Here is a 24,750-nt window from a genome sequence, read left to right on the forward strand (position 1 = left end):
GGACTAAGACGACACAAGAATCCTAAGGATGCTTGTGACTGGTGAATCACTTATTCACCAGTCACAAGCATGCATTGCAAGTGGTGGATTCAACTCTACGTTTAAAAAAAAAACATCTAAGTGGTTTGAATAAAGAAAAGCACAAGATGCAGTTGTGGTCTGGGCTCCACTGGTACTGTGATAGACAACCACTGGAAAACAGTTTTCAGTGTTCAGGGATCTAGATGATGTAACACAGAGAATGGCTCTACTTGGCACATGTCATGAAAGTCTACGATTGAGTCCCACAAAAACAATAGACTGGAGAGAGAGTGACAGCAAACAGCCGATAAAGCATAGTAGTGGAGATAAAATGAAAATCAGTCTGTTTTCATGAACATTTATTAATGCCTAGAAGACATCAGGGTTTGTCTGACTTGTGTTGCTGCTGCAGGAATAAGGAAGGGGTGAACAACTTTTGTGAGCATTGCATTAGAAAAAAGGACCACAGAATGAGTTTCTCCTAGCAGAATATTAGGTAAGGAGAGCGGCACCTAATCAGTTTGTACAGTGGTTAAGATGACTGCTTTGCAAGGCAGCCACTACTGTAAAGACACGGGATTGGACCCTTTCCTGTCAAAATGTTATTTACGTAAATAATAAGACTAATGGCAAGTATAGACTTCAAAATTCTGCATACTTTATTATCTAAAGCAATTACAGCATCACTCGGATATTCATAGTCACTTGAAAAAGTAATATCACGGTCAGAATTTTTTAAGAAAATATATTTAGCCTTTGTTCATTAGGTAAAGTAGACATGCAAGAAAAGGCTGTTGGAAAACTATAGGTAATTACAGTCTATGCAGCAATCATAGCACCCCCAGTCTGGGTACTGATATTGAAGTGCAACCCATCTGCTGCACAGAGATAGTCTTACAGCTATTATATTAATATGAGCAACCATTTTTAACCAAGATGGTTCATTGACAACTTTTTAACTAAAGTATTCATTAACGTGCAATCATGCAGGTTTTATTTTATGTGGAGAATGAATCAAGACCCATCCACCCTCAGAATCGAGTGGAGAAGCCTTTGAAATCCAGTTTGGAGATCTTCTTCTCATTGGAGAAATCAGCCCGGTCAATGCGAGAGCTCGGACTCCCCACTGTGCTCAGCCACTTCTTCCTGTAGACGAGAGAAACATTGCAATCTGTTAGCATGGAGGCAACTGGTACAGTATAAGGTTCTTAATTACAGGTAATTACAGAACTAAGGGCCAAGTATTCAAAAGAGATGAGAGTTTTGCAAGGGCAGTTGGAGGAATGTTTTCCCTTCAATTCTGCCTTGTGAAAAAAGTGTGCCTGCAAGTGAAATTAAAAAAAGAAAACCCTTACTAATTTTTTTCTCAACTCTGGAGGAGGAGGTACAAGTCCACCTATCAGTGTGAAATTCAAACAATAAGTATTCCACAAATCACAATGTGTGACAATTTTGTTGCGTGTTTTTGACTTCACTTAAATAATTCGCAAACAATCTCAAATACTTTTAAAATACTGCACTTGCTTTCCCCAAACAGTGTATATAAGTGCATTCTACACTGAAACCCTGGAAACATGACAAGGGCTTATCTAAATCACCAGGCGCAGGTCACAGAGTCCCATATGCAAGGCAGCGCTACTATTAAAATGCAACATGGAATAATTTTTTTTGGCTTGACCACTTGAACACAAAAACACTAAAATCAATGTCTAGCACTGTTACTGTATCCTTACATTGGACATTTACAGGAAACAGTTTAGGGGTCACGGGATGATTTACTGATTTAATGACATTTACAAATCTCAAAGGGGATGGATAGGCAAAACAATACATAATTCTGCCAATCCAACATAACTCGTGAGGTTCAAACTACATAACTGTTATTTGAAAAGGTTATCGAGCTAAATATAGCATGGGTGGATCTTCTCTTTTACTGAATATGGTAATTACAGTAGCTGCACAGCAAGTAGCCATGATACATCATGCCATGTGAAAAGAGGTGAAATGCATCTGCCCAGTCATCCATTGTATATTGATCTTGTGTTACATCTTCGTTCCGAAGTCAAACATATATGGGCTAGACCTACTGTCTACAACAAACTCTCTGTCCGATTTACTTCATGCTTTAATAATATGCAGAAACAATTCAATTTCGTGTGAAATCTGCTGATGTACTGTACGCTACAGTACAGCAATTCATTCTAGTCTGAGCTTTTAAAATCCAAAATGTCTTAAATGATTGGGTTCCAGGTGTCTCTGAGCTTATATCATTATATTTAATCCTCTAAAAATATGACAGATTTTCCCTAAGCAACCAATATAAGTACAAAAGAAGGTATTGGATGGTTTGTCATTTGTTTTCTTATTTTAACAGCATTTTCCAAACACTGGTTGACTGTGCAAGCCTAGGAATTAATTAGACGGGTGGTCAGCTGCTTCCTGATTAGTATCCATCAAACATTTCAGCCTGTAGATGCAGTGACATTGAACACTGAGTGCATCCAACCATATGAGAGCTACTGCTGGGATTAAAAGTGTAATTATCTGGAACCAGCCATCATGTACTCTGCATAAACAGGTGGTATTCCAGCTACCCTTTCAATATAGAATTACTGTACTTAGTGCACTGTGGTGCTAAACACTAGCCCCTTCACAACAGAAACATAACGGTGTGTTTTTCCTTCAACATGTTTATGCTAATACATGAGGTAACGCTTGCATAACTCAGTGATTGTTTGCCGCACTCCTGTTAATGTTTATTTCATTTTTTGGTTAAACTGATTCAGGGAAACGTAGACTGGAAAATGTCGGCTGTTATCTCGTGAGAAAATCACTTCCTGTGAGAACTCGTAATGCGAGCAGTGCTAACACAAAAGAAAATATGGCAGAAGCACACTGAGATTTTGAGCTGCTTAAATTCTGCAAAGCAAAGTCACATGTGTGGAATAATTTCCTAATATAACAATCTAAAAAGGATGGCTGTATAGCATCAAACATTGCGGTATGTTGTTTATGCAAGGCTGAAGTAAAATATGCTGGCGGTACAGCCAACCTTACATACAAAGTGGTGTACTACATCTTAAAGTACCGGAACACCAATTAAAATATTGATTTTTTCTAAAACAAATTATACAAATTCACGTTTTGTTTGTACATTGAACTTGAGGTAACATTTAATAGGTAATGCATGCACCTGTTGATCCAGAACAGCCATGCTATATTCAAACTTATTTTCATTTTTTCTCTCTCAAAGGTTTCTTACGGTAATTGTATTCTTTGCTTATTTGTATGGGTTATACACATAAGAGAAGTGGGGGGGCGGCGCTCCCCCGCGACCCCCCAGCACTACAACCCTGGACACATCTGGCTTGTTTTGAAAGCAGGTAAATGCTGTCCTTGGTGTTTTGGCTATTTTTATCATGCATGTTTTTTTTTTCTATTCCTCAAGTTATTTTTTACTCATCACCAATTTAAGAACTGTATCAGTGCAATTTTAATTGTTTTTACATTTATTTTTAAAGACTATCTGCCGATAGTTCTGGACAATGTAATTTAACACTATATTTTTTATATCTTTTTTCCCCTCGACCTCAGCATTTGAAAAAAGAAAAACAGCAGTTCTGGTACGGTATATTGTGAGAAAAAAAGAAGCAAAGCAGATACACAAATAAATACTTTATAACATTACTTACCAGTATTTAATATTTTAAATAAATGTGTAGCACTTGTGTGTATATATATATATATATATATACACACATATATATACATGTTATGTGTTCTAATTCTACAACTTTTCCACATAATGCCTGTTGATGCAGAATCCAGTGTAAGAAAATTGGTACTTCTGCATTTCTTTCTTTAATTTTTTACAACACTCTGCTAGCCAGTCCACTCTTTTGCCCATTTATATATGGTGCACCATATATAATCCCATTTAGTTTCTTCCAAGGTAATTCTGCAGGACATACTACATAAGTTGTTTTAAGCATGCACTTTTCCAAATTCACCATCTGAAAAAGGTTTGGCAGCACATGCAATTTCTTTGCTTACAATACAACTGGCATCCACAGCACTTTCATTTTTTCTTCTCATTTTCAGAAAAACCTTTCGTTAAGACTCCATAGCTTCTTTCATTTCCAGTAAACTTAAAATATGTTGCTTCGTGCAGCATGTCATACTGACATTGTATGTTATAATCTTTCATAACTGCAACCGTTGCACTGCAAATCAGACATACTGCCTTGCCGTCCAAATCATTCAGTGAAAATATAATCATCTGGATAACGATTTTGGAATCTTCTGTGTTCCGCCTCCACCTTCCGTGACATCTCCAACTACTTTTTGGCTACTGATTTCAAATTTTACACAAAGTAAAAATAAATAGTTTAAACAAGCCTTCGCTTCGCTATCCTAATCAAAATGATGTGTGTGTGCTGTTACACGTGTGCGTGAGGAAACAGATCCTGTATGCCATTTGATTGGCTATTTTACTACCTCTGTGAGCTGTGATTGGTTTAATGGCAATGTCACTCATGCAATGCAGATTGCACATGTTGAATACATGTGTTATATTAAAGAGGCGGGTTGTTTCAAAGAAGAATTCCAAAACAATACAACACATCAATGCAATTTTAGAAATCAATGGACGCCCCTGCTTTAGAGTGTTAACTATTTATTTTAAACTACCGTAAAAAACAATGTATAAGTCGCACTAGTGTATAAGTGCCCCCCCCCCCCTTTTCGAGACAACAATTTCAGGAAAAAGCCTATAGGTCACACCGGTGTGTACGTCGCTCCACCCTTTTTAGGACCCCCTAAAAATACATAGAAAATAGACTTATACAAAGGTTTTTACAGTATGTCATTCAGCTTTGACTGCCACCTATTTAATAACCTGCAATTTAAAAAAAATAATGTCCTACTAAAGCTCACAGGGAATTATATTACATTGCTGTGACAGAAATACAATGAGTTCTGGTGATAAATCTTCCTCCCGACCTGTGAGGGCGCTAAAGAACGGGAGGAGAAGTATCTGGAAGGTTTGGCCTGACAGTTCGTTTCTGGGACCGGGAAGTGGGTCAGCCTGGAAGGAAGCGAGACTCTGTTGTAAGACTGTATTGATTTGACAGGTAAACAAGGGGCAGCTGCAAGTAATAAGGCAGCTGCAACCGTTTACCTAGATATCATGCGGGATTACATATAGGGGCCAGGGTAACGCGGTTCTTTTCCTTCGTTTGGGTTAAGCGTTTGGAGAGAGAAGGATCGAGAGAGGAGCTCTCATTGTTAAAAATAATAAGGAAAAGAATTACGTGTTGTGTTGTGTTGTGTTTGTCTGTATAATTGTCTGTGTTTTTACCACCAGACAGTTAAAGCACGACTCCGGAGCTGTCGCTAAGGGTCAGCACTGTCCGGAGCACCACTGCACACCGCACTATCTGTGTTTGCACTAAAGCACCATCACGACTGCACTCACCCAGGACTGGTGACCATCTGTTTGTTTTTGTTCGGGACTGTGCCCTGTTTATTGTTATCCCCGTGCGTTACACATTGTTGTGTATCGCCGGGGATTTAGTTATTTTTCGGTCACCAGACCTGGAAACGAAATAAAGCACTTTTTCACTGGAATACCGTTGTCTGCCTGTCACTCCTGCACCGCATCACCGCTACACCTGTTACCCTTACCAGGCACTTTGCCACAATTGCCCACACAGAGAACAGGTTCACAGGATGTGAAAGTGGGCTTCTACTAGGTTGCTGGCTTCCCCAATGTGATGGGTGCTATTGATTGTACTCACATAGCACTGTCACCCCGATCCATGGAGCCTGCTCTGCAGGGTGACAATGCTGACAAGGAAGAGAACTGAGGCTACGTCTCATCAATCAATATTTTGTCACAGGATATGACTGTAGACTAGACCTCTTATTGAATATTGCCAAGAAGAAGGAATTGTTAATTGATACAGAACTTTTAACATAATAGTGTCATGAAACCACTGTTGATGCTTCAGCTAGTATATATAAAGTATATGTTAAAGCTTTTTGTGTAAGGTTTCTAACCATAGGAATTTAACAGACAGAAAACAGCCATACAGTACATTTCCCAGTGGCTCAGTCAAGAGAGAAGTGTCGTCTTGCATTTTTATTAGAATCGATGCCTTCTCAGGCCACTGCTGAGACAACACAGACGGGGCGTATAATTGTGAAAAAGCCAGCTTACCTCTCTCTCATGAAGGATTCCAGCAATGAACTCAGGCTGAAATCTTAATTGGAGAACCTTGTCAAGTAAAAAAAAGAAAACCAGACAGTCTACTGATAAAGCTGCATGTTTTTGTCAGCTGGGACATTACAAGTTACAAACATACCCCGGACATTTTGTCTCTTAAAAATACTTTTATATTTCCACTTACAGTACAGGTATATTGTTGATTTCATTGTTTTTGTTAATTTAAAAATACAAAATAAAGAAGTAAATACAATTAATACATTCAATTTTAGGACCTAAGTGCAGTTGTAGTACAGCCTACAGTATCTGTTCAAATTAGTGACCATCTGCTGTGATAAAATGTTGCTCGTTTTAAATGTTGTCATTACAAAAATCTAGGATCTTTATTTCCAATGAAGTCATGTTTAGCTCTGGAAGAATCTATTCCCATTACATCCTGAATGTCCCCCTCCGTAAGGTATGGCCTGGTTCCAGTAATGCACATAAGTAACTTTAAAAAGCTGTATAATAAGTGTAGTCAGTAGTCTGCTGCAGGATGCATTACATGGGTGCATTATTGTTACAGTGTGCAGTTTGTGGATGCCCATACATTATATTGTAACAAAAAATAAAATTGAAACAGATGGATACTGATATTTTATTTTTGATGCTTAGTTTAGTACAAACTATGTAAAAAAAGTGTTGGATATTAAGGGGTTATTTACCTTCTTGTAGCAGAAAGATCAAACACTGAGTATGTAAGCTATACTGTATAAACTGTTACTTCCATCTACCCAATACTATGAAGAACAGATCCTGCTTCAACTTTCATTGGTATAATCTGCCATTTACTTTACTGCCAGAACTTGATATCTGAGTTGATTACAGGAATACTTTGACAAACTAGGTTTGCTGGTATGTATATGTATGTATGTATACAATTCAGTATCACAGACAACACTAGACTGTGAATTTTAAGGCGGTCACAACAATATAAAAATATAAAGAGAAGCTGGCCACGCCATGCTAGTTTTTATTAAGATATGATGGTGCCAGACCATTGACACACTTCTCTGGGAGGTGTAATACATTAAGCATCTAGAAAATATTCTTTATAAATCACTCCTTGTGAGGGTGTCATGGGGAGTAACCCTAATAACCCTAACATGGAACAGAAAACAGAACATTTAGCACAGAACAGCTTACTGTTCTCTCTGCATGCCTCTTTAGATTAAGGAAAAGAAAGTACTTAAAAGAGCAGCCATGCGAGCCCAACCTAGCCAATTAGACTGAAAATACCAAAGTAAAATCCCAGGATAATAAGAGAACTGCAACCTGTACTGCACATAATACACAATGTGCAACCCAATGCCAGGTGAGCAATAATAATTAGTTAATTTGGTAAAAACTTGACCACTATTCTTCACTTTCAAATGAAACCTTCATAATCTAAAATAAAATTGAAAAGAATACAGATTAGCCTCACAGACCTGGCTGGCTAAACAGCCATATTCCATTCGACCCTGTGCTATACATAAAATATTAATGAACTGTCCATTTTCTATTCTCTGTTTTGTCCTGGCAGCCTAATCTAATCCCCACAGAGTTCCGGTTCCAACAGCTTTCCAGCTCTGAAGAGACTGTCTCCCAGGCAGTAAATACAAATATATGCCCTTCAGATAAACATCTTTAAAAAAGGTTTAGGAGATTCACAGCATGGACCATTTTGGCATTTCTTAAAAGAAAATGTTGTGCAAGATTTTCAACTGGAAAAGAAAAAAAAAGCTTAGCTATGTTGACTCTAAGCATGGGGTGCCTCCCTTTAAAAAATGAATGACAAGAAACACAGTACAGGCTGTGCTTCCAGACAAAGTTCATAAACCAATACGTTATTACCAGGACCCAGCGTGAGGTATAATGGTTTTCATATGGATGCTGGTGGGTGATTTAATCTCTGAATAGAGTAGCTGAAATGTGAAGAGTTTGTCACATGCTGAAGCAGTTCACAGTCACTGTTTTGCAGGGATATGTGTCGTTGTGTGCATTTTGAACAGGCTGAGGTACAATAGCTTCTTGGAGTGAATTTATGCAAAAAACTGAATTGGTTTTAGTTTGGTTGGAGTTTTTTTTTCCAATGTGCTTTTCTCACTGCTGTGAAAATGTAATCTCTTTCAACATACATGTATTTGCCTTAGATTTTTTTTTTTAAAATATTTCATTTCTCTCCATTTCTATTTACAGGTGCACCAACATTTAAATGAACATCAAAAATAAAATGTGATTTCCATATTTGATTACAGAATTCCCTCCTGCCATTACTTGCACAGTAGTCTGATGTGTACTGACAGAACTGATGTATGCGGATGTACTGTAGCAAGAATGAACACATATAAGTTACATATCCCTACATGTAACACTGCATTGATCTAATTGTATCTTGAGTTACATATGAAAAGAATCGTGTCTCTACCAGAAGTCTTACTTTATTTTTTTTGAAAGCAAAAAGCAGCAAGTTCCATTTATTTGGTTGTATCTGTGTTATTTATCCCAGAATGGAGATTTCAATGTTCATCTGTTGACTTAGTGGAGGCATTCCAGAAACTGTGACGGCTTTAGTCCTACCTCTCTTATGAATTGCTGTAGTTGGTCTTTGAGTCTTGTTCTCTTTTGGCCAACTGAAGTCTCAGGTGTGCTGTTCTTCCAATTTGTTAATGACATTGCAATGACAACAGTCTCAGGTTCATATAGTTCATAACACTATGATACCTGGGCATCACCACATGTCAGATGAGACTTATTGGGGAAGATGAATCTAGGTTTTTCTATCAAAATGCTGCTGCTGTTTTTGTTTTGTAGCTCAGGTAACAGACTGAAAGATGTGTTTTGCAGCTCTCTTACATTAAGTTTTTCCTTTGACCACCGTGAGGCCATTCCTAAGTCTCACGTGCTGGAATTTGACAGAACACACGTCAACATGGATTTTCAAAAGCAATTATATTTGTAAGCAACGCATACCACAGACTTTAATCATCAATGTGTCACTCTAAATTGTGAGGAAATGAGTTGCTGACATCTATTTCAGTCATAAATATTGAAAAAGTGTGCTATTTACTACTGGAGACACACTTTTGTAAAGGATTCTATCTCCTCTTTAAAAATAAAGCACATTATAACAGGTCAGATTTTTGTTCCTGCTCAGCTTGTAAATCTGTTTCTGTGCAAAGGAAAAAGCAAGTGGGTCACAGGTTCCTCTGAGAGTTCTGATGCTAAATTTGCTTCACAGAACATCAGGTCGGATCTACCCTCCTGGTGTCTGATATGACCGCACATTTACTTCAGACTGACAAACCATGACAGACAAAGAAAACCGACCTTTGATTCACTGCTAAACATGTTACTAATTTCAATCAGAGGCTCTCTCCATGGAATACACAGTAATCACAGACACAGCAAACAGGCCGATGTAACCAATATGCTTATTTTATGTGAACCAAGACCTATTCAAGATACAAATGAATCTTACTCAGGGGCGTCATTTGGGGGTAGTGGGGGGTGGGGGAGGCAGTTTCTGTGAGACGTTAAAAGGCTTAAAGGAGTGTTCATGCTTCAGGACATCGAAATTACAGGGACTAGCCTGACGTTGTAACATTGTTGAATTAAATATTCTCTTTTTTCTTGCCAAAAGCTGCAATACTACTATGTTTTAAAACTGTTCTATCTAAGAAAACGCCATAGCAACAGCCTCTCCCAAGTTATTGCGATAATTTACATTTCTTGGAATTCAAACTGTACGATAGCAGCAGTTGTGTACGTTATGTTACAAAAAGCAAAAGCAAAAGGTGCATACGTTTTACTAATAATTCTATTCAAGTGTTTAAGATGTGTTCTGGGAACTTGTCAGTAAAAGTGCTTAACTTATAAGATCTATCACATCACAGCAACTAAGCAAATAGCAAAATAATAGCCAGAGCCGGTGTCAGCACCCAGGCAACACGGGCAAGCGCCCGGGACCCTGACGCCAGAGGGGGGCTCAAACACATACACAAATAAAATTGGAAATATGAGTAAACATACTATTTCTGTGCCAGCTGTCCTACTCAAGCAGCCTTTAAGACTGAAATGTTTCGTTTTCACTAAACTATACTAAACTGTATGCGCGCAGTGCAGTGAAATTTTTCAGATCTCCCCTTCTTTTTTCTATTTTCCAGCTTGCAGTAATGTGGAAAATGCAGCAGCATGATTTATTGCGTAAAAAGAAATTGTGCTAGATAGAAAAATATTTTTGTTTTGGGGGTGTGGCAGGCTGGCTTGCAGCGGTGTGGAGCACTGCCTACAGACAGTACACAGAAAAAAGACACAGAAAGAGAGAGATCTTTTTTTTTGGACCTACGCATCAAGGTGGGTGGTCAATGTATGCGAGGGGGCGGGAGAGCTGGTCCCCGGAGGAGGAAGAGTCGTGACGTCAGGCCAGATGCAGGAACCAGTGCAGAGAGCTGCAGGCTTTTATGCAGGTGACCATCTCCCGATTAGCAACAATTACACCACTAATTAAACTCGGGAGATGGTCACCTTCTGCATGAGGTTTTTAAATTATTCCTGGCAGAGGACGAGCACCAATCTCGCCTCTGCCAGAACACGTTTTAAAAATAAACAAAACAATAACAAACACGGCGCACGCCGTCATTTACACAACGATAATAATAAATACAAATAAATCATACACCAAAAAGACACAGCTTTTGCCATCATTTAAATACAATAACTAAATTATAATAATAAAATAAACCACAAATACAAAATAATAAACTGCACAGGGGTGGAGGGGGTACCCCGTTCTAAAAATAAATGAATACATTTTACAGGGCTCCTCGCCCTGTTACGGGTGGTGAAGGTGGGGGGGGCCCACTGGAGGTCTATCGCCTGGGACGCACAAAAACCTGGCACCGGCCTATAACTAATTAAGAAGTTACTGAGTCGAAGAGAGGAACGAAAAGCTAAACTCGCGCCAGCAGCATTCTCTTATTCTATTCTATTCGCGCCATTCAGTATTCTCTTTTTGAGCTGGTACAACTCCAAAAGGATACTTGCTATTACTTATAAATGTATATCACTAAAAAAGGTAGTCATCACTCTTCCAGTAACCACTGCAAGCAATGAGCGTCTGTTTTCTGTTTTACGTTTGGTTAAAACCTGTTTACAAACTTCCATGACCAATCCTCATCTGAGTGATCTGCTTGTAATAGCAACTGAAAGATCATTGGTAAAAAAAAACTTGATTTTGATGTCCTGGTTGATATCCTTGCAAAAATGAAGGCTAGACGATATCCGCTGCTTCACTAGGTTTATTCATGCAATGCCAGACGTTTGCTTTTTTAAGTTTGTTGCAGAGTTTTATTATTATGGAGAGGGGGGCCATAAATGCATTCCTTGCCCCCCCAAACAAGCCTTTTGTAAAGTGACGCACCTGATCTTACTGAGAAAAAAATAAAAAGATCAAACACAAAAAAAATGTACCTGTATGTTGCTCTTTGGTTTACTTAATGTTTCTCAAAGTGCATTTATAAAACCGTCTATCTACATCTGGAAATTAATTTATTGCAACAATGGGGGCTTAGCTTGAACATGACTGACTGACTGATTTCCAGCAATTGTTTTGTAGTAAAAAGCACAACACAACTTGGCAGGCTGACTAGAAAAACTACTGATGTAAGAACCCATTCAGCACAGTATCTAGATAAAAAAAGAAGACAGTGTTGTGTAAAAAAAAAAAAAGAACCTTGAAAGGGTTGATTTTTAACTATTTTGTATAAATAATCTTGAGAAAACAAAGCTTTCAGCACTGACATTATATAATTATATTACATTATTTTACATAGAGTCGTCATTATAATACAAGAGTGGTGTCACCATGGTAACGGTGGTGCACTGCATGTGCAACTAGCACACATGACTCAGTGTAGAATTTATTTGTGGTTGTACTTGGCAGGGCTGCTTATTCTCAAGGCTTATAAAATAAAGAAGGTAAAGAAATGGAGTCGTGAAAATCCGAAAGCTTCCCCGCGTTCACCAAGCCCTCTATTGTAGTTGAGTACCGTAAGTGATATTGGTGTCTATTCAATTGATCTAAACAGTGTTAAAATAATAGGACCACTTTCCTTTTAAAGACGAAAATACACTTCAGAGACTCTCACACATTCTTAGTTCTGCCACCATTTATACAGACTGAAGAACATTCCTTTAAATCATTTTACAGTCGCCACCGCTTAGAACGGGCACGTTTGTGTTAATGTGATTCGCCCAGTAAGCAATGGATGGTATAAACTCCTACACAGTAACCTGACACTCAAAATGTCCCCCAATCACACCAGTACAGTAAACAACACAAACAAGCCTGTATCGGTTAAAAATCTTTATTAAGACACGCATTACATTAATAACATTTTTTTTTTATTAAAACCTATGAATGTAATAAAAAGTAAATGCAAAAAAGTAATGCAAGTGCAGAAAGGTACAGTACAGGTAGGCTACATTACTGCAAATTGTTTTCAGCGAACACGCATCTGGGCGATCTTTTTTTGCAAGTAAGGACAACAAATTTTGTTAGCGTTTTCAAAAAAATCCCAATTCGGCTCTATATTCGGATGCTGCTCCATAGCACGCCGCAGTGTTACAAGCGCAGCACGCACGCTTATGTCAACGGTGTCTGTTTCAGGCAGAGCGTCCTGGTCGCTAAGGTGACACAGTTGAGAATTCTTCCTCTGACATCCCCTCTGGTGTTGTCAGTTTCAGTTTCAGTTTCAGCGCTCGAAACAAGCTTGATGGAGGGGTAACACCAGTCTCTGAGGCCACCTCAGAGCTGGGGCCTGTCTCCTGGGTCACTTCCTAGACCTCTGTCTCCTGCTGCTCTAAAGAGTCCCCATCCCAGGAAGCCGCAATTGAGATCGCGTACTGGTCCTCCTCGCTCATCGCCTTGTCTCGGTCCACGATGTCCGCAGCCACCAGTGAAGATGGGGTCGGTACCGGGGCAGGTGTCAGAGGCGGAGCTGGGGCAGGAGCAGGGGGAAGAGCCTGCTGCCTGACCAAGTACTCAAGGACCTGGGCCATCTGGCTCTTCAGGTCCGAGATATCCTTGGCCTGCCTGCTATGCCTTACTGCTCCTTGAAGGAGACCGTGAGCAGCTGCGAGCTCAGTAGGCTGAAGCCTGTGTACAGGGTATACTCTGTGACGGGCTGGAAGGCAGGCAGAGGAGGGCAGAAGGCGGGGCTCCCAACGCTGCAGAGGGCTCAGTTGAGCTGGTTGTAGAAGCCGCTCCTGTAAACTCTGTGAACCTCCTGCGCAGGGTCCGAGGCTGGGATGCTGCACAGATCGAGTAGAACGTCTCATCTCCTAGGGCAGAGGAGGCATGCTGCATCCCCAAGCACTTGACACACAGGAGGTGTTTGTCCTGTGGACATGCAAGGGTCGACGCTCTAAGGTGCAGATGCACCGAGTGTACCGAAGGCACTGATGTAGGGAGCGTTTAAGAGGCTCTGTGACACCAATGCACCGAGGGTGCCGAAGCACCGAGGCTCTGAGGCACCGAGGGGCCGAAGCACCGAGGCACCGAGGCACCGAGGCACCGAGGGTACCGAGGGCACTGAAGGCACTGAGGAACAGGGGCGAAAGCAACAAGGTTACTGAGCCGGGTGTCTAGTCTGGACCGCGTGCAGTCACAACCGATGCAGTGCGCAGCTTGCAGCGGTGTGGAGCACTGCCTACAGACAGTACACAGAAAAAAGACACAGAAAGAGAGAGATCTTTTTTTTTTTGGACCTACGCACCAAGGTGGGTGGTCAATGTATGCGAGTGGGTGGGAGAGCTGGTCCCCGGAGGAGGAAGCGTCTCTCTTTTCTCTCTTTTATTGTTATAATTTTTTTTATTTTTTTAGCTCCAAAAACCAGAGGAAAAATCACAGACAGCAGATGCTGTAGGTTAGAAAGCAGACTACAGTCGCCGAGCGCAGTTGCGCAGCATTTCAGCTCAGTCCTCAGAAGCCAAGTTTCTGATTCGAGGAAGTGGCAAGCTGACTTCCAGCAATAAATTGCAGTGGAATTAGCAGAAAAACTCAAAGTGAGAGCTCTTTTACAAAGAAACAATCATGCAACTGGAGAGGTTAGTTATACCTACCTTAACTACCTGACTGTGAGATGCAAAAGCGAACGTGATCTCTGCAGAGTGACTACTTAATCCCTCAGACTACTTAATCCCCCCTTTCGTAATAATAAGATTTTTTTTGTGCTATTCCTCAAGAGCAGAAGTGTTTTGATTCAGCCTGCTGACATTGCTATTTATTGTCAATACAACACACTTCATGTTAATAAATTTGGCATTTTTGACTATGAATGCCTATTATCTTGTTCCTACTGTTGCTCTCAGGGCTTTTACAGTTTTTAAGGTACTTTGAGGTTTCTCAGCTGACATATGGTAATTCACTCAAGAGAACCACCCCAACGATGCACATACTAAAGCTGAACATTTTCACCTGTAAATGGGATGGTGATGCTGAAGGTATTAACCCAAGCAGTCAGAATTAACCAGCACTGTTTGTTCTTACAGAACTACTTTCAATAAGGCTTTTTATAATATAAACAGCATGTATAAATAGAAGTCCTATGCACTCTAGTTCCCAGTAACAGCTGATTCTTAACCTGACAAGTAACGCTCTTGTCCAACAAACTTGCGATTTGCCACTTCAATCCATCCCTCCCAATCTGTCTCTTAGTTGTGAAAAAATGTGCTGGAAAAATTGGCCACTAGTGTCCGTATCCCTGGGCATCGTTAATGGAAATGTTTACACTGTCAGCACAGTTATAACTTCCTGCAACTATGTTGTTATTTGTTATCCTGGAAGTACTGGAAAAGGTTGACTGCCTGCCAGGGTTTATGAACATCATCAAGGTCTTACAAAAGGACATGAAAGTCAGAATCAGTGTTGACGGTGAACTAACAGAGAAATCCCAGCAAGGAATGGGGTTAAACAAGGATGTGTGCTCGCGCTTACCCTCTTTGCTCTCTACACAGCAGTTATGTACAAACAAGCCTTCGTCGCCTGTGAGGATGGTGTTTACATCAGGTTTCGGGTTGATGGCGATGTCTTCAACCTTTCCAGACTAAAGGCACATACGCGCTGTCTGAAGTCCTTGCTGCGGGATTGTCAATTTCCTGATGATAGTGCCCTTGAGGCGTTGTCTGCACAGGCCCTTCACAACATTATGGATAGCTTTGCTCTGGCTGTGCGGCAGTTCAGATTACAGTTAAACATCAGAAAGACAGAGGTAATGGTGTTGAAAGGATCCATCCTACAGTGCCCCATCATTGTAGAGGGGGGGCCCTTATCACTGACAAGGGCCTTCAAGTATCTGGGAAGCACTGTCACCGACGACTGCACTCTTGACGTGGAACTGGATAACCGCATTCATAGTGCCTCCTCAGCATTTGGTAGTTTGTGGAAAAGGTGGTCATCCTATGATATCACCCAAACTAAGGTGGAAGTTTATTTGGCAGTGGTTATCTCTGCATCATATTATATGGGTCAGAGACCTGGACCCTGTACAGGCATCAGATCAGGAAGCTACGCTAGCTCCAACAATGGCACTTGCGTTCCATCCTAAATATCCACTACACTGAGGGACTGACCAACGATGAGATACTGGACAGGGCGGACATGGTGGACATTAAAATACTGCTGAGGCAACACCAGCTGCGATGGGCAGGACACGTAATGAGGATGCCAAACAATCGCATTCCAAAGCAGATCATGATAGGCGAACTCTACCAAGGCAGCCATTCAATGGGTCGTCCTTTCCGTTGGAAAGATACTCTGAAAGATACATTAAAGCGATGTGGTCTTCCTATTCCTGGTTGGAAGGAAATAGCCCAGCAGAGGGCCAGCTGGCAAGACGCAGCACGCATGGGGCTTGGACGGCTGGATGGGGCTCGGCGCCGTCATAACGTTCTGAAAAGACAAAGACGTCATGCTGCTAGGGTTAAAGAACATTTGTCTGCATACCCCTGTAGTCACTGCGGAAGGATCTGTGCCAGTCGGATTGGTTTGTTAAGACATGAACGCATCTGCATCACAAAGACACTCTTTTAAAACCATTACCTCCAAGCTTTTGAGAAAAGCCATCGTCGTTTTGACGGGCAGCTATAGTAATAGTAGTCTCACAGTTGTTTTATGCCTCTTGGAAAATTATAATTTGCCTCAAAATAAGGCTTTCAGTCTCACACAGACAGACATGCACATCTGGATTATTGTGTCCTACACAATGAATAATATTGTAGAGGATCCTAGTACTGGAATCCAAAACATTTATAAGGTTGTGACACTGAAATGAAAACCCAAGGGTTTTATGTCACCCACACTAGCCCTTTCTCCACGTTTGCAGTACCTTACTGTGCCTCCTCTGTTGCACTGAAAACTAAAAGAAAAAAATCACAGTAATTACAATCAGATTGCATATCCAGACAATAGGAACATGTGCACACTCAGAGGAGCGATTACTCTAGCACATTGCATTCCGCTGTCATCAATACGACCCAAGAATGCAGCCAAAATACATATCCACCCACACCCTCCATCAGCACAACGTGTGTACTGAAGAAAACTAGACATTTTCTTTAACATGCTCTCTTAAACAGCTATCTTCTTTTCAATAAACCACAGATCAAAGTAAACAGTATTTCACCACCATTCAAACACAACGGGGGTACAGAAAAAAAACAAAAAACAACAGAGCAGGGAGGAATAAATCACACAATCTGAAATATTTTTTTTTTTTTACTGCTGACTGTAGTTTTTGCCTGAAGCTACGGCTGACTGGCAGCTAGACTCAGATCTTGAGTAAATTACAGGCCTGACAGGTCTCTGGTTTCCTTTTAAATGCTGACATTCAGATTTCGGGGGTTAAATAGTTATTACAGACTCCCTTTCCGATAGAGGATACCGGTATGTGTAGACTAATAAAAACTGTTCCTTATCATTTTTTTTGTTTGTTTGTTTTAAATTATTTTGCTCCCTGATTATATTGTTTTTCACTCTTTGCTTTTAAAGTAACAATTCCGAGTTTTCAAAAGAGGCTTGGCACTGATCTCATTTTTAGCAAGGGGCCCTGCAGTTCAAGGGAAAAATAAACACATCAATTAAAAAACAGAACTTCCTGCAGTCGCACTCCGAGAATGACAAGCAATTAAGGCCTGATAGTAAAATCAGCTTTTGTAGTTTTAATATTCAAATTGGGTGCACTCAAGTATACCAGACAAATCGATGTGTCTTATTATTATTATTATTGTTTTTATTATTATTAGTCGAAGTAGTATTATTATGATGATGATGATGATGATGCCAAAGTGATCTGAAATACTGGAACTGGAACTACTAGATGTGGAGGGTATTACTGCCATTACAGTAGCTGTATCATTAAGATGTGAGATTTAGATCATACAGTTTGTCGTATCTCTTAGAAAAGATTACATGGGTCTATGTATTTCTGTGTTGCTTCCTCCTGACATAGAGACACTCTTCAATAGTTCCATTTGGAAATAAAATTGGAACTCTAACAATGTGTTTTTTCATATAATCTAAAGGTTCTTACAAAGGCCTCAATTCAGATTAATTGGTAATACATATCTGCATACAATGGAAATATACCAGTGGAAAAAGTCCAACAGTCAACAGCAAACTGTTTTATTTTTATAAAAGGCAATAGCAACCAAATGCTGTTAAAGCAAGGTTGCCAAAGCTTTATTTCAGGACTGTAATAAAATCTGCTTGAGAGGAGCTCCATTGCACATGTTCTGGAAACTTCCACAGCAAGGGCCGTGGATGGGAATGGAGTGACATCTGGTGGACAAAAGAAGAAATGAACTCTAAACGCACAGAAAAATGACTTCTAGCTTCCACAGCAGAGTTGTAGAGCCATTCTGTTCAAAATGACACATCCACAGGCACTATGTGAGCACAATCTGATGCAGACTTTCAAGATGGCTTCTTTGATTTACTGTTCTACTTCAGAAGTTACATTACAAGAGGATTTTTCTCAGGCCAAAACATTCACTTTGTGCTATGAATTCAAGCCATCTCTTTGCTTGAAATACAAATATAAACAGATGTTGTAGAGCCAGCCTATTTTTCATGGCAGGCAGAAGGTGTTTCTCAGCTGGAAAAGAATGAAAGAAGCTTTACATTTTGAGTTATGCCTTAAACCAGAAAATGTTATCCAGACAATTAAACGTTTAAAATGAAATACATCCCATGAGACTCTGCTTTGAAATTCCACTGAAGATGGGGCTTTTTTTCCTTTTTTCTTTCTTTTAATTACGCAGAAAGAAAAACATGAAGTTGACACGAAGGGCCATGAGAGGTGACTTGAGATTAATGCTGGCTGATAGGATTAGAAGAAATCATTTTCCATGTCAAATGACATCTGCTGGTAATATGTATTTGGCTGCCTTGTCTCTTATGTAATAATGCAAATTAACCAGAACCAACCAAACAGTAAAATAACCTAATACTATAGATGTGTGATTTGTTTAAATCTAGACGATGCAGCAGAGAAGTAATAATTCTGGCTATTTTTCATTCAACAACATAAAAATGACAAATCTAGCTGAATAATTAATTTCCATAGCCACCATGGAAAACCTGCCTGGTACTCAAGAATGCAAGGGGGTGATTTCGGGCGAATCAGAATTTTTAACTTTTTTGATTGTGTGGGACAGCAAGCTCACTTTTCATCACCAGTGACCATAAGAGTGAAAGAAACAAACTAATTCTAAGATTTGATCCAGACTTATTAATCTGAAAGCATGATTAACACTATCTGGACCCCTGGCCCATGTCTATAGTTCATAGAATTATCATCAGCATCATCCAAGGACTATAAAGAATAAAGAGGCTTCTATACAGCAAGTTTTACAAATGTGACTTTTTCACCCATGCACACTGCTGCAGCGTTCCCACACTCCATTTCAAAGCAGCTAGCTGTGACTAACTCCTCACAATAGCACTACAGTAAATCTCAATCCAGTTGGAAAACATGCACTGTGGTTCACAAGGAAAAGAATGCTGGACAGGAACTTGGAAAGCACTGATAACATTGTCCATCCCCCTGAACAGAATCGGTCAGTGTCTTCTTGCCACAAGGACAGTCCTCTAAAACATGGAATTAAGAATATGAGCCCCCGCTGTTGAAAACTGCCTTTAATACAATTCACAATCAGCAGAGTGTACTTTTTCCTTAAACACAAGTCCACATCTAACAGAACTGAATACTGTAAACCATTTAAAAAATATATATTATTAAAATAGACAAGCTGAATAGTTCATTTTCAAAAAAGCTTTTTAGCATAATTTCCTATTGTCGTCATTTTGGAAACATAATTGTCTGGCACAGCTCTACAGTATTCATCTTTATACAGTTTCTTGCTCAAGGGTGATGAACTGCAGTCAAGCACTGATTGGTCCTTAAAACAGCAAACAAGTGCAGCTGTTTTGGGTCTGTTTGGTCTGGCCTCCAGCGCTGTGATGGGCAGATTACAGCAGGGTGCACACGTCCATTCAGTGAGAAGGTGTCACCCCCTTTTATAAAGGACAGAGCTTCCCAACCCCGGTCCTGGGGACCCCCTGTGTCTGCTGGTTTTCATTCCAACTGAGCTCTCTATTACTTAACTAGACCCTTAACTGAACTGATCATTTGCTTAATTATACCTTTTTACTTGTTTTCAGCTCTTAAACAGTTGCAGATTTCAAGTTAGCTATAACATTTTATAAGTAACTGGAATGCTGCAACTTTTTAGGAGCTGAGAACAATTAAAAAGGTATAATTAAGAAAATGATCAGTTCAATTAAAGGTCTAGTTAAGTTATTGAGAGCTCAGTTGGAATGAAACCCAGAAGACACAGGGGGTCCCCAGGACCAGGGTTGGGAAGCCCTGATCTAAGAGGTAGACTGAGACCAACTGAACTAACTTTGTGAGGGGTCTGGTAGAAATGAACTAACTACAGTGCAGCATGACCTGAGCTTCTGGAGGTGGAAAGCAGGTGTTCTTGTCTGGGGAATAAACATAACATCCTCAGTCACATGCAATTGACATGTTAGACGTCTGTTTAAACAAGGACTGTTTTATGAGGCATTATTGTTACAAGAAGTAAATACAGATCTGCTCATCAGAGTGACATAATGGCCTGGATTAAAATGTGCTTCTTATCTGCCTAGAAAAGCAAAGCCATTCTTGTTTAATAATAGGGTCAAAAAACAACTCCTGATGGAAACCACCAGCAGATTGATATTGAGTTAAAGAGTGGCATTACTGAGACCTAACGCTGTTTAAGATCACATTGCATGGTTTTTCTAAGAGGATGCTGCTGTCCAGTGTAGTGGTTTTCTATTTGTTGTTCCCATTCAGTCTCACGTGTCATTAAGAATCCTGGACAAATTATATAGACTTTGAGAAGCTAGTCTCAAACGGCTTAGATGTGCCATTATAAAGACACAACATGAATCTGTGTAACTTAAAACCCCACAGTATGGAACTGAAAACAAGCAAGATTGCTGACAGGATTTTCAGGTTAGTTCTCTACCAACATATAAGAATTGTAAAGTAATGTATTCACCTTTTTAGGCTGTTTCTCTTTAGCATCCAAGTAATTAGATTGATAAAAAAAGCACGTGAAGATTTGCAAAGAATATCAATGTTTCTACATGGAACATGTTTCATTGTGTCCTTGCATTGGTTGTCAGGTAGTTTCCTGATCAAACTCTTGCTCCTCACTAAAGCTGGACATGGTCTGGTCCCTGCATACCTAAACAAGATCGTTTCTCCACAGACCTCCTAGTTCACCTTGCTCCTCTGGCCTTGAATTACTTTCCATCCCCAGGAATAAGCTCAAGGTGACAGAGCTTTCAGCTTCCCAATCTCAGGACCCCCATCAAGTCCATGAGTGAATCTGGATTTTTTGGTAACTTTGTTTTATTTTCAATAGCTTTTCAGGTGTCTAAATCTATGTGCTATTGTTTTGTTTTTTTTGGTTTTTTTAATAAAGCCTTCACAGATGTATATGAAGTTATTATTATTATTATTTATTTCTTAGCTGACGCCCTTATCCAGGGCGACTTACAATTGTAACAAGATATCACATTATTTTTACATACAATTACCCATTTATACAGTTGGGTTTTTACTGGAGCAATCTAGGTAAAGTACCTTGCTCAAGGGTACAGCAGCAGTGTCCCCACCGGGATATGAACCCACGACCCTCCGGTCAAGAGTCCAGAGCCCTAACCACTACTCCACACTGCTGCCCCGTTGTTGTCTATATGGTGGAGTACATTCTGTAGTTTTCATTGCCTTAAACAAGTAAAAGTTCTTAAAAAAAAACATTTTTAATTCTGCTCCTTATCCAGTAGTTTCTTATTAATTTAGACTTGTTTGTACCAGAGTTGTATTCTGTTTTAATTAACTAGATTCCTATATTTATCAAACTAATATTCCTAATGTAATGTACAGTACTCTGTTTGCTCTATCTTTTTAGCAGCAAACAAACTGTCCATCATGATGCTGAATGAATAGAAACATTAAAGTAAGCCACTCATCTGAATCAGTGCTTGTTCACTACCCCACTTAAAATTATTAATGTGCAAAGGTTTTCTTCCAGCAACAAAAATATGAATAAAAGGCACTCTACTAATGCTAATGGCATTAGAATTATGACATGCCCTTTCCAGTAACAAATTATTAGTCTTAGGGGATACAAATGACTGCAGAAAACGTGCTTTAGGTATAGGAAAAGTCCTTCTGAGGAAAAAACATTTCGGTGTCTGCCATAAATCAGTAACCGAAATCTGTTAGAATGCTTTCCAAGCAGGGAGACTGCACGCAAGTGCAAACCTTTCTGTAAGCCTCCACTATTAATATAAGGCAGCATGCAGGCTGGACAGTTTTATATCCCCAAGTGTTTTCTGTTTAAAAGATAAGGAAAAGTTGAAATGAAACTCCCTGACATAAGGATACCATTATCAGTATTGATGTCAAATAAAATGCATGGACAGAGTCAAGCCTTCCCAAAAATATTTATCCCTGTACAATACCTTCCTGGATATGATTAACTTCAGAGACAGATGTGGTCACAAAAAGGATGCTCCCAAGGACAGATGCTTACATATGTATGAATTTGAAAATAATTAGGTACTTTTTGGCCACTAGGGGGCAACAATTCACTTAGCATTCAAGCATTGTGTGCTATGTACTTACATAGTGTTTACTTTGTATTCAAGCATTGTGAATTATGTACTTACATAGTGTTTACTTTGTCAGCTGCTCCCTGCACTTGGCCCACTACAGTCCCTTGTCTGGTGTTCTTAACCCAGCCAGACAATCCCAGCTTCCTGCCTGCCTCCTCAGTGTACTGCAACACAAGAGCAAACCAGAAACCTGCTTTAAGTGATCATTCCAGCATGGGTCCAAACTTCAACTTCTAAAAAAAAACATTTAAATAGTGAGCTTAGCGATGTCATTTATAACCTCCTATTGCTGCGAGTAGCACCTGGTGCATGACTGTATCACATAGTGGGGTCTATTTTAACCCCCAGCTTGATTAACAAAGGGTTAAAGAGCTGCAGTATTGAGATCCAAAAACACAGCAGTTAAGTAGTGGCAAGTAGGTTTCAATTGACGGGTCCCTAGAGCATAAACAACCCCTAGGGACCGGAAAACTGCTAAAGGCAAAACTAGGGAAGACTCTGGTAATCAGATAGCATATGCTGTAGACGGACACTGCAGCTTTAAAACAGCAGCTTTTCACTGAGTCTTTTTTTTAAATGTATTTCTTCATTTATAATGAAACAATGGTATTGATTGCTCCATTTACCCAAATTACACCAGGATATTCTCCAGGTATGCACCAATGCATGAACTCCTATCAAGTTAACACTGAAACTATTTACACATAAAGAAGATACTGAAATTTAAAGTACTTAAACTACATTACTTACCATTCTGAAGCAGACACCTGTTGAATGAGAAACACATATACATATATTATGTGGATAAAATGGCTAGATTGAATATGTACAAAATCTTCTAGAATGCAATTTGATTGTTTCTCCACATGGGGACAGTAGAGAGCTGCAATCCCCGTTGTATTCTGAGTTGTGCTTCTGTTTTGCTTCAGGTCTTTTGGTTTACTTCTTGATAACGTGCCCATGAAGAGAATGGGGTTAATATTTGGACGAGTGAGAAAATAACAACATGTTTAAAGCAATACAAGCAAGCTTAGTAAATACAAAGCATGATTTTTGACCCAATTACACTGTTGCGCTGCACTGCGACAGGTTCTATTTTTAATTGGGACATGCAGCTGATCCTGGCAAGAGCGAACAAGAAAAAAAATAAATAAAAAAAACTTCAGCCTTCTTTTACCTACCTTGAACACGACCAAAAATCTCAAAGTCTAGGGAAAGCATCTTTGCATCGGCGTTAACTACGTCTGACATTGTAACTAGTACTAGTAGAAGTATAGTTAACACAAAATCACCCCTTCTGTACCTCGACATGCAGAACGAATTTTTATTCAGCGTTCTCATATCGAGTTACGACGCACTTACGGGATTAATTTGCGTATGACGTGCTGTGCAGGGAAAACATATTAATCGAAGGAAGCAGAGGCACACGATGGTGTTAAAGAAGTGTAAAACGTGTACGTTAAGCATTGTAAAACCAAATGTTTAAAAAAAACGTCACAAAATAGATTATTAACCCATTTAATGTCATCAGTTTTAGACTATAGGTTAGTGTACCACAATTAATTGCCTGTGAAATCACCAGTGCAAGATTAATTTAAATTTAAAGACATACAACAAACATCTTTCAAAGGCACAGGAGTGCAATCGAGGTAATATTTAGGTTTTTTCTTAGCAATAATTCACTTTTCTCTTAAATTACTCAAGAAACGGGACTTTACTTGACTGTAATGAATGTTCTTGCAACTTTTAACAAAATTAGTAAATTGCATCTCTTATCCACTAGATGGCAGTCATACTATTTAAATACGACCAAACTGTCTAGATACAGAGATATCATTCTAGGCTCCAATATTTACGAAACTAGACGTGTTAACAATTATGTGTACAATGTATTTGTTTTTGGTTTATTGCAGTGGTGGCCAATACGTGGATCGCAAAAGATTTTTGGCGGATCTCGGGACACATTAGAACAAGCACTAACATATAAGCATGCAACAGTTTTTGTAACGGATGATGGGGAGAGCCTTCTGTGTCGTCCAGTAGCACAGATGAAAATATGCCGACAGTTTCTGCATATAAAGACTAAAAAGACCCGTGTGCGAACGTACATTTTAATTTAGAAATTCCTAAAGGTTGACTATAAAAAATAAAACTCATTTTTTTTCAGCTGAAAGTATATAAACAAGACAAAAAAAACCTCAGTCAGAACTCAACTCTCATAGCTCAGTCGTAATGTACTCATTGT

At 39.5% G+C, this 24,750-nt stretch overlaps 1 protein-coding gene across 2 annotated transcripts; it reads right to left on the reverse strand.

Moving 5' to 3' along the window:
• Positions 1–662: 662 nt before the first annotated feature.
• Positions 663–23,925, reverse strand: LOC117403411 (acylphosphatase-2-like). 2 transcript variants are annotated; one of them, XM_034005537.2, is made up of 4 exons: positions 23,687–23,901; positions 23,256–23,272; positions 22,560–22,669; positions 663–1,167 (listed from the first exon to the last, which is right to left on the reverse strand). In XM_034005537.2, exons 1-4 carry the CDS (start codon positions 23,844–23,846, stop codon positions 1,053–1,055), a joined length of 402 nt encoding a protein of 133 aa, XP_033861428.2. In that variant the 5' UTR covers positions 23,847–23,901; the 3' UTR covers positions 663–1,052. The 2 variants fall into 2 exon arrangements, with proteins under 2 accessions (XP_033861428.2, XP_058880468.1); XM_059024485.1 differs by lacking the exon at positions 663–1,167 and adding an exon at positions 20,147–20,315 and having other exon boundaries at positions 23,687–23,925.
• Between the last annotated feature and the right edge of the window lie 825 nt (positions 23,926–24,750).

This window comes from Acipenser ruthenus, chromosome 5 (assembly GCF_902713425.1).
Source record: "Acipenser ruthenus chromosome 5, fAciRut3.2 maternal haplotype, whole genome shotgun sequence".
Taxonomy (NCBI): Eukaryota; Metazoa; Chordata; class Actinopteri; order Acipenseriformes; family Acipenseridae; genus Acipenser; species Acipenser ruthenus.

Bases quoted from the DNA above. Each gene is read 5' to 3' on its own strand.
- LOC117403411 (XM_034005537.2), bottom strand. From the start codon at position 23,846: ATGAGAACGCTGAATAAAAATTCGTTCTGCATGTCGAGGTACAGAAGG. The intron at 1,168-22,559 runs GTAAGTACATAA...TCTCGTCTACAG, and splicing joins GCTGACAAAGTAAACACTAT to GAAGAAGTGGCTGAGCACAG.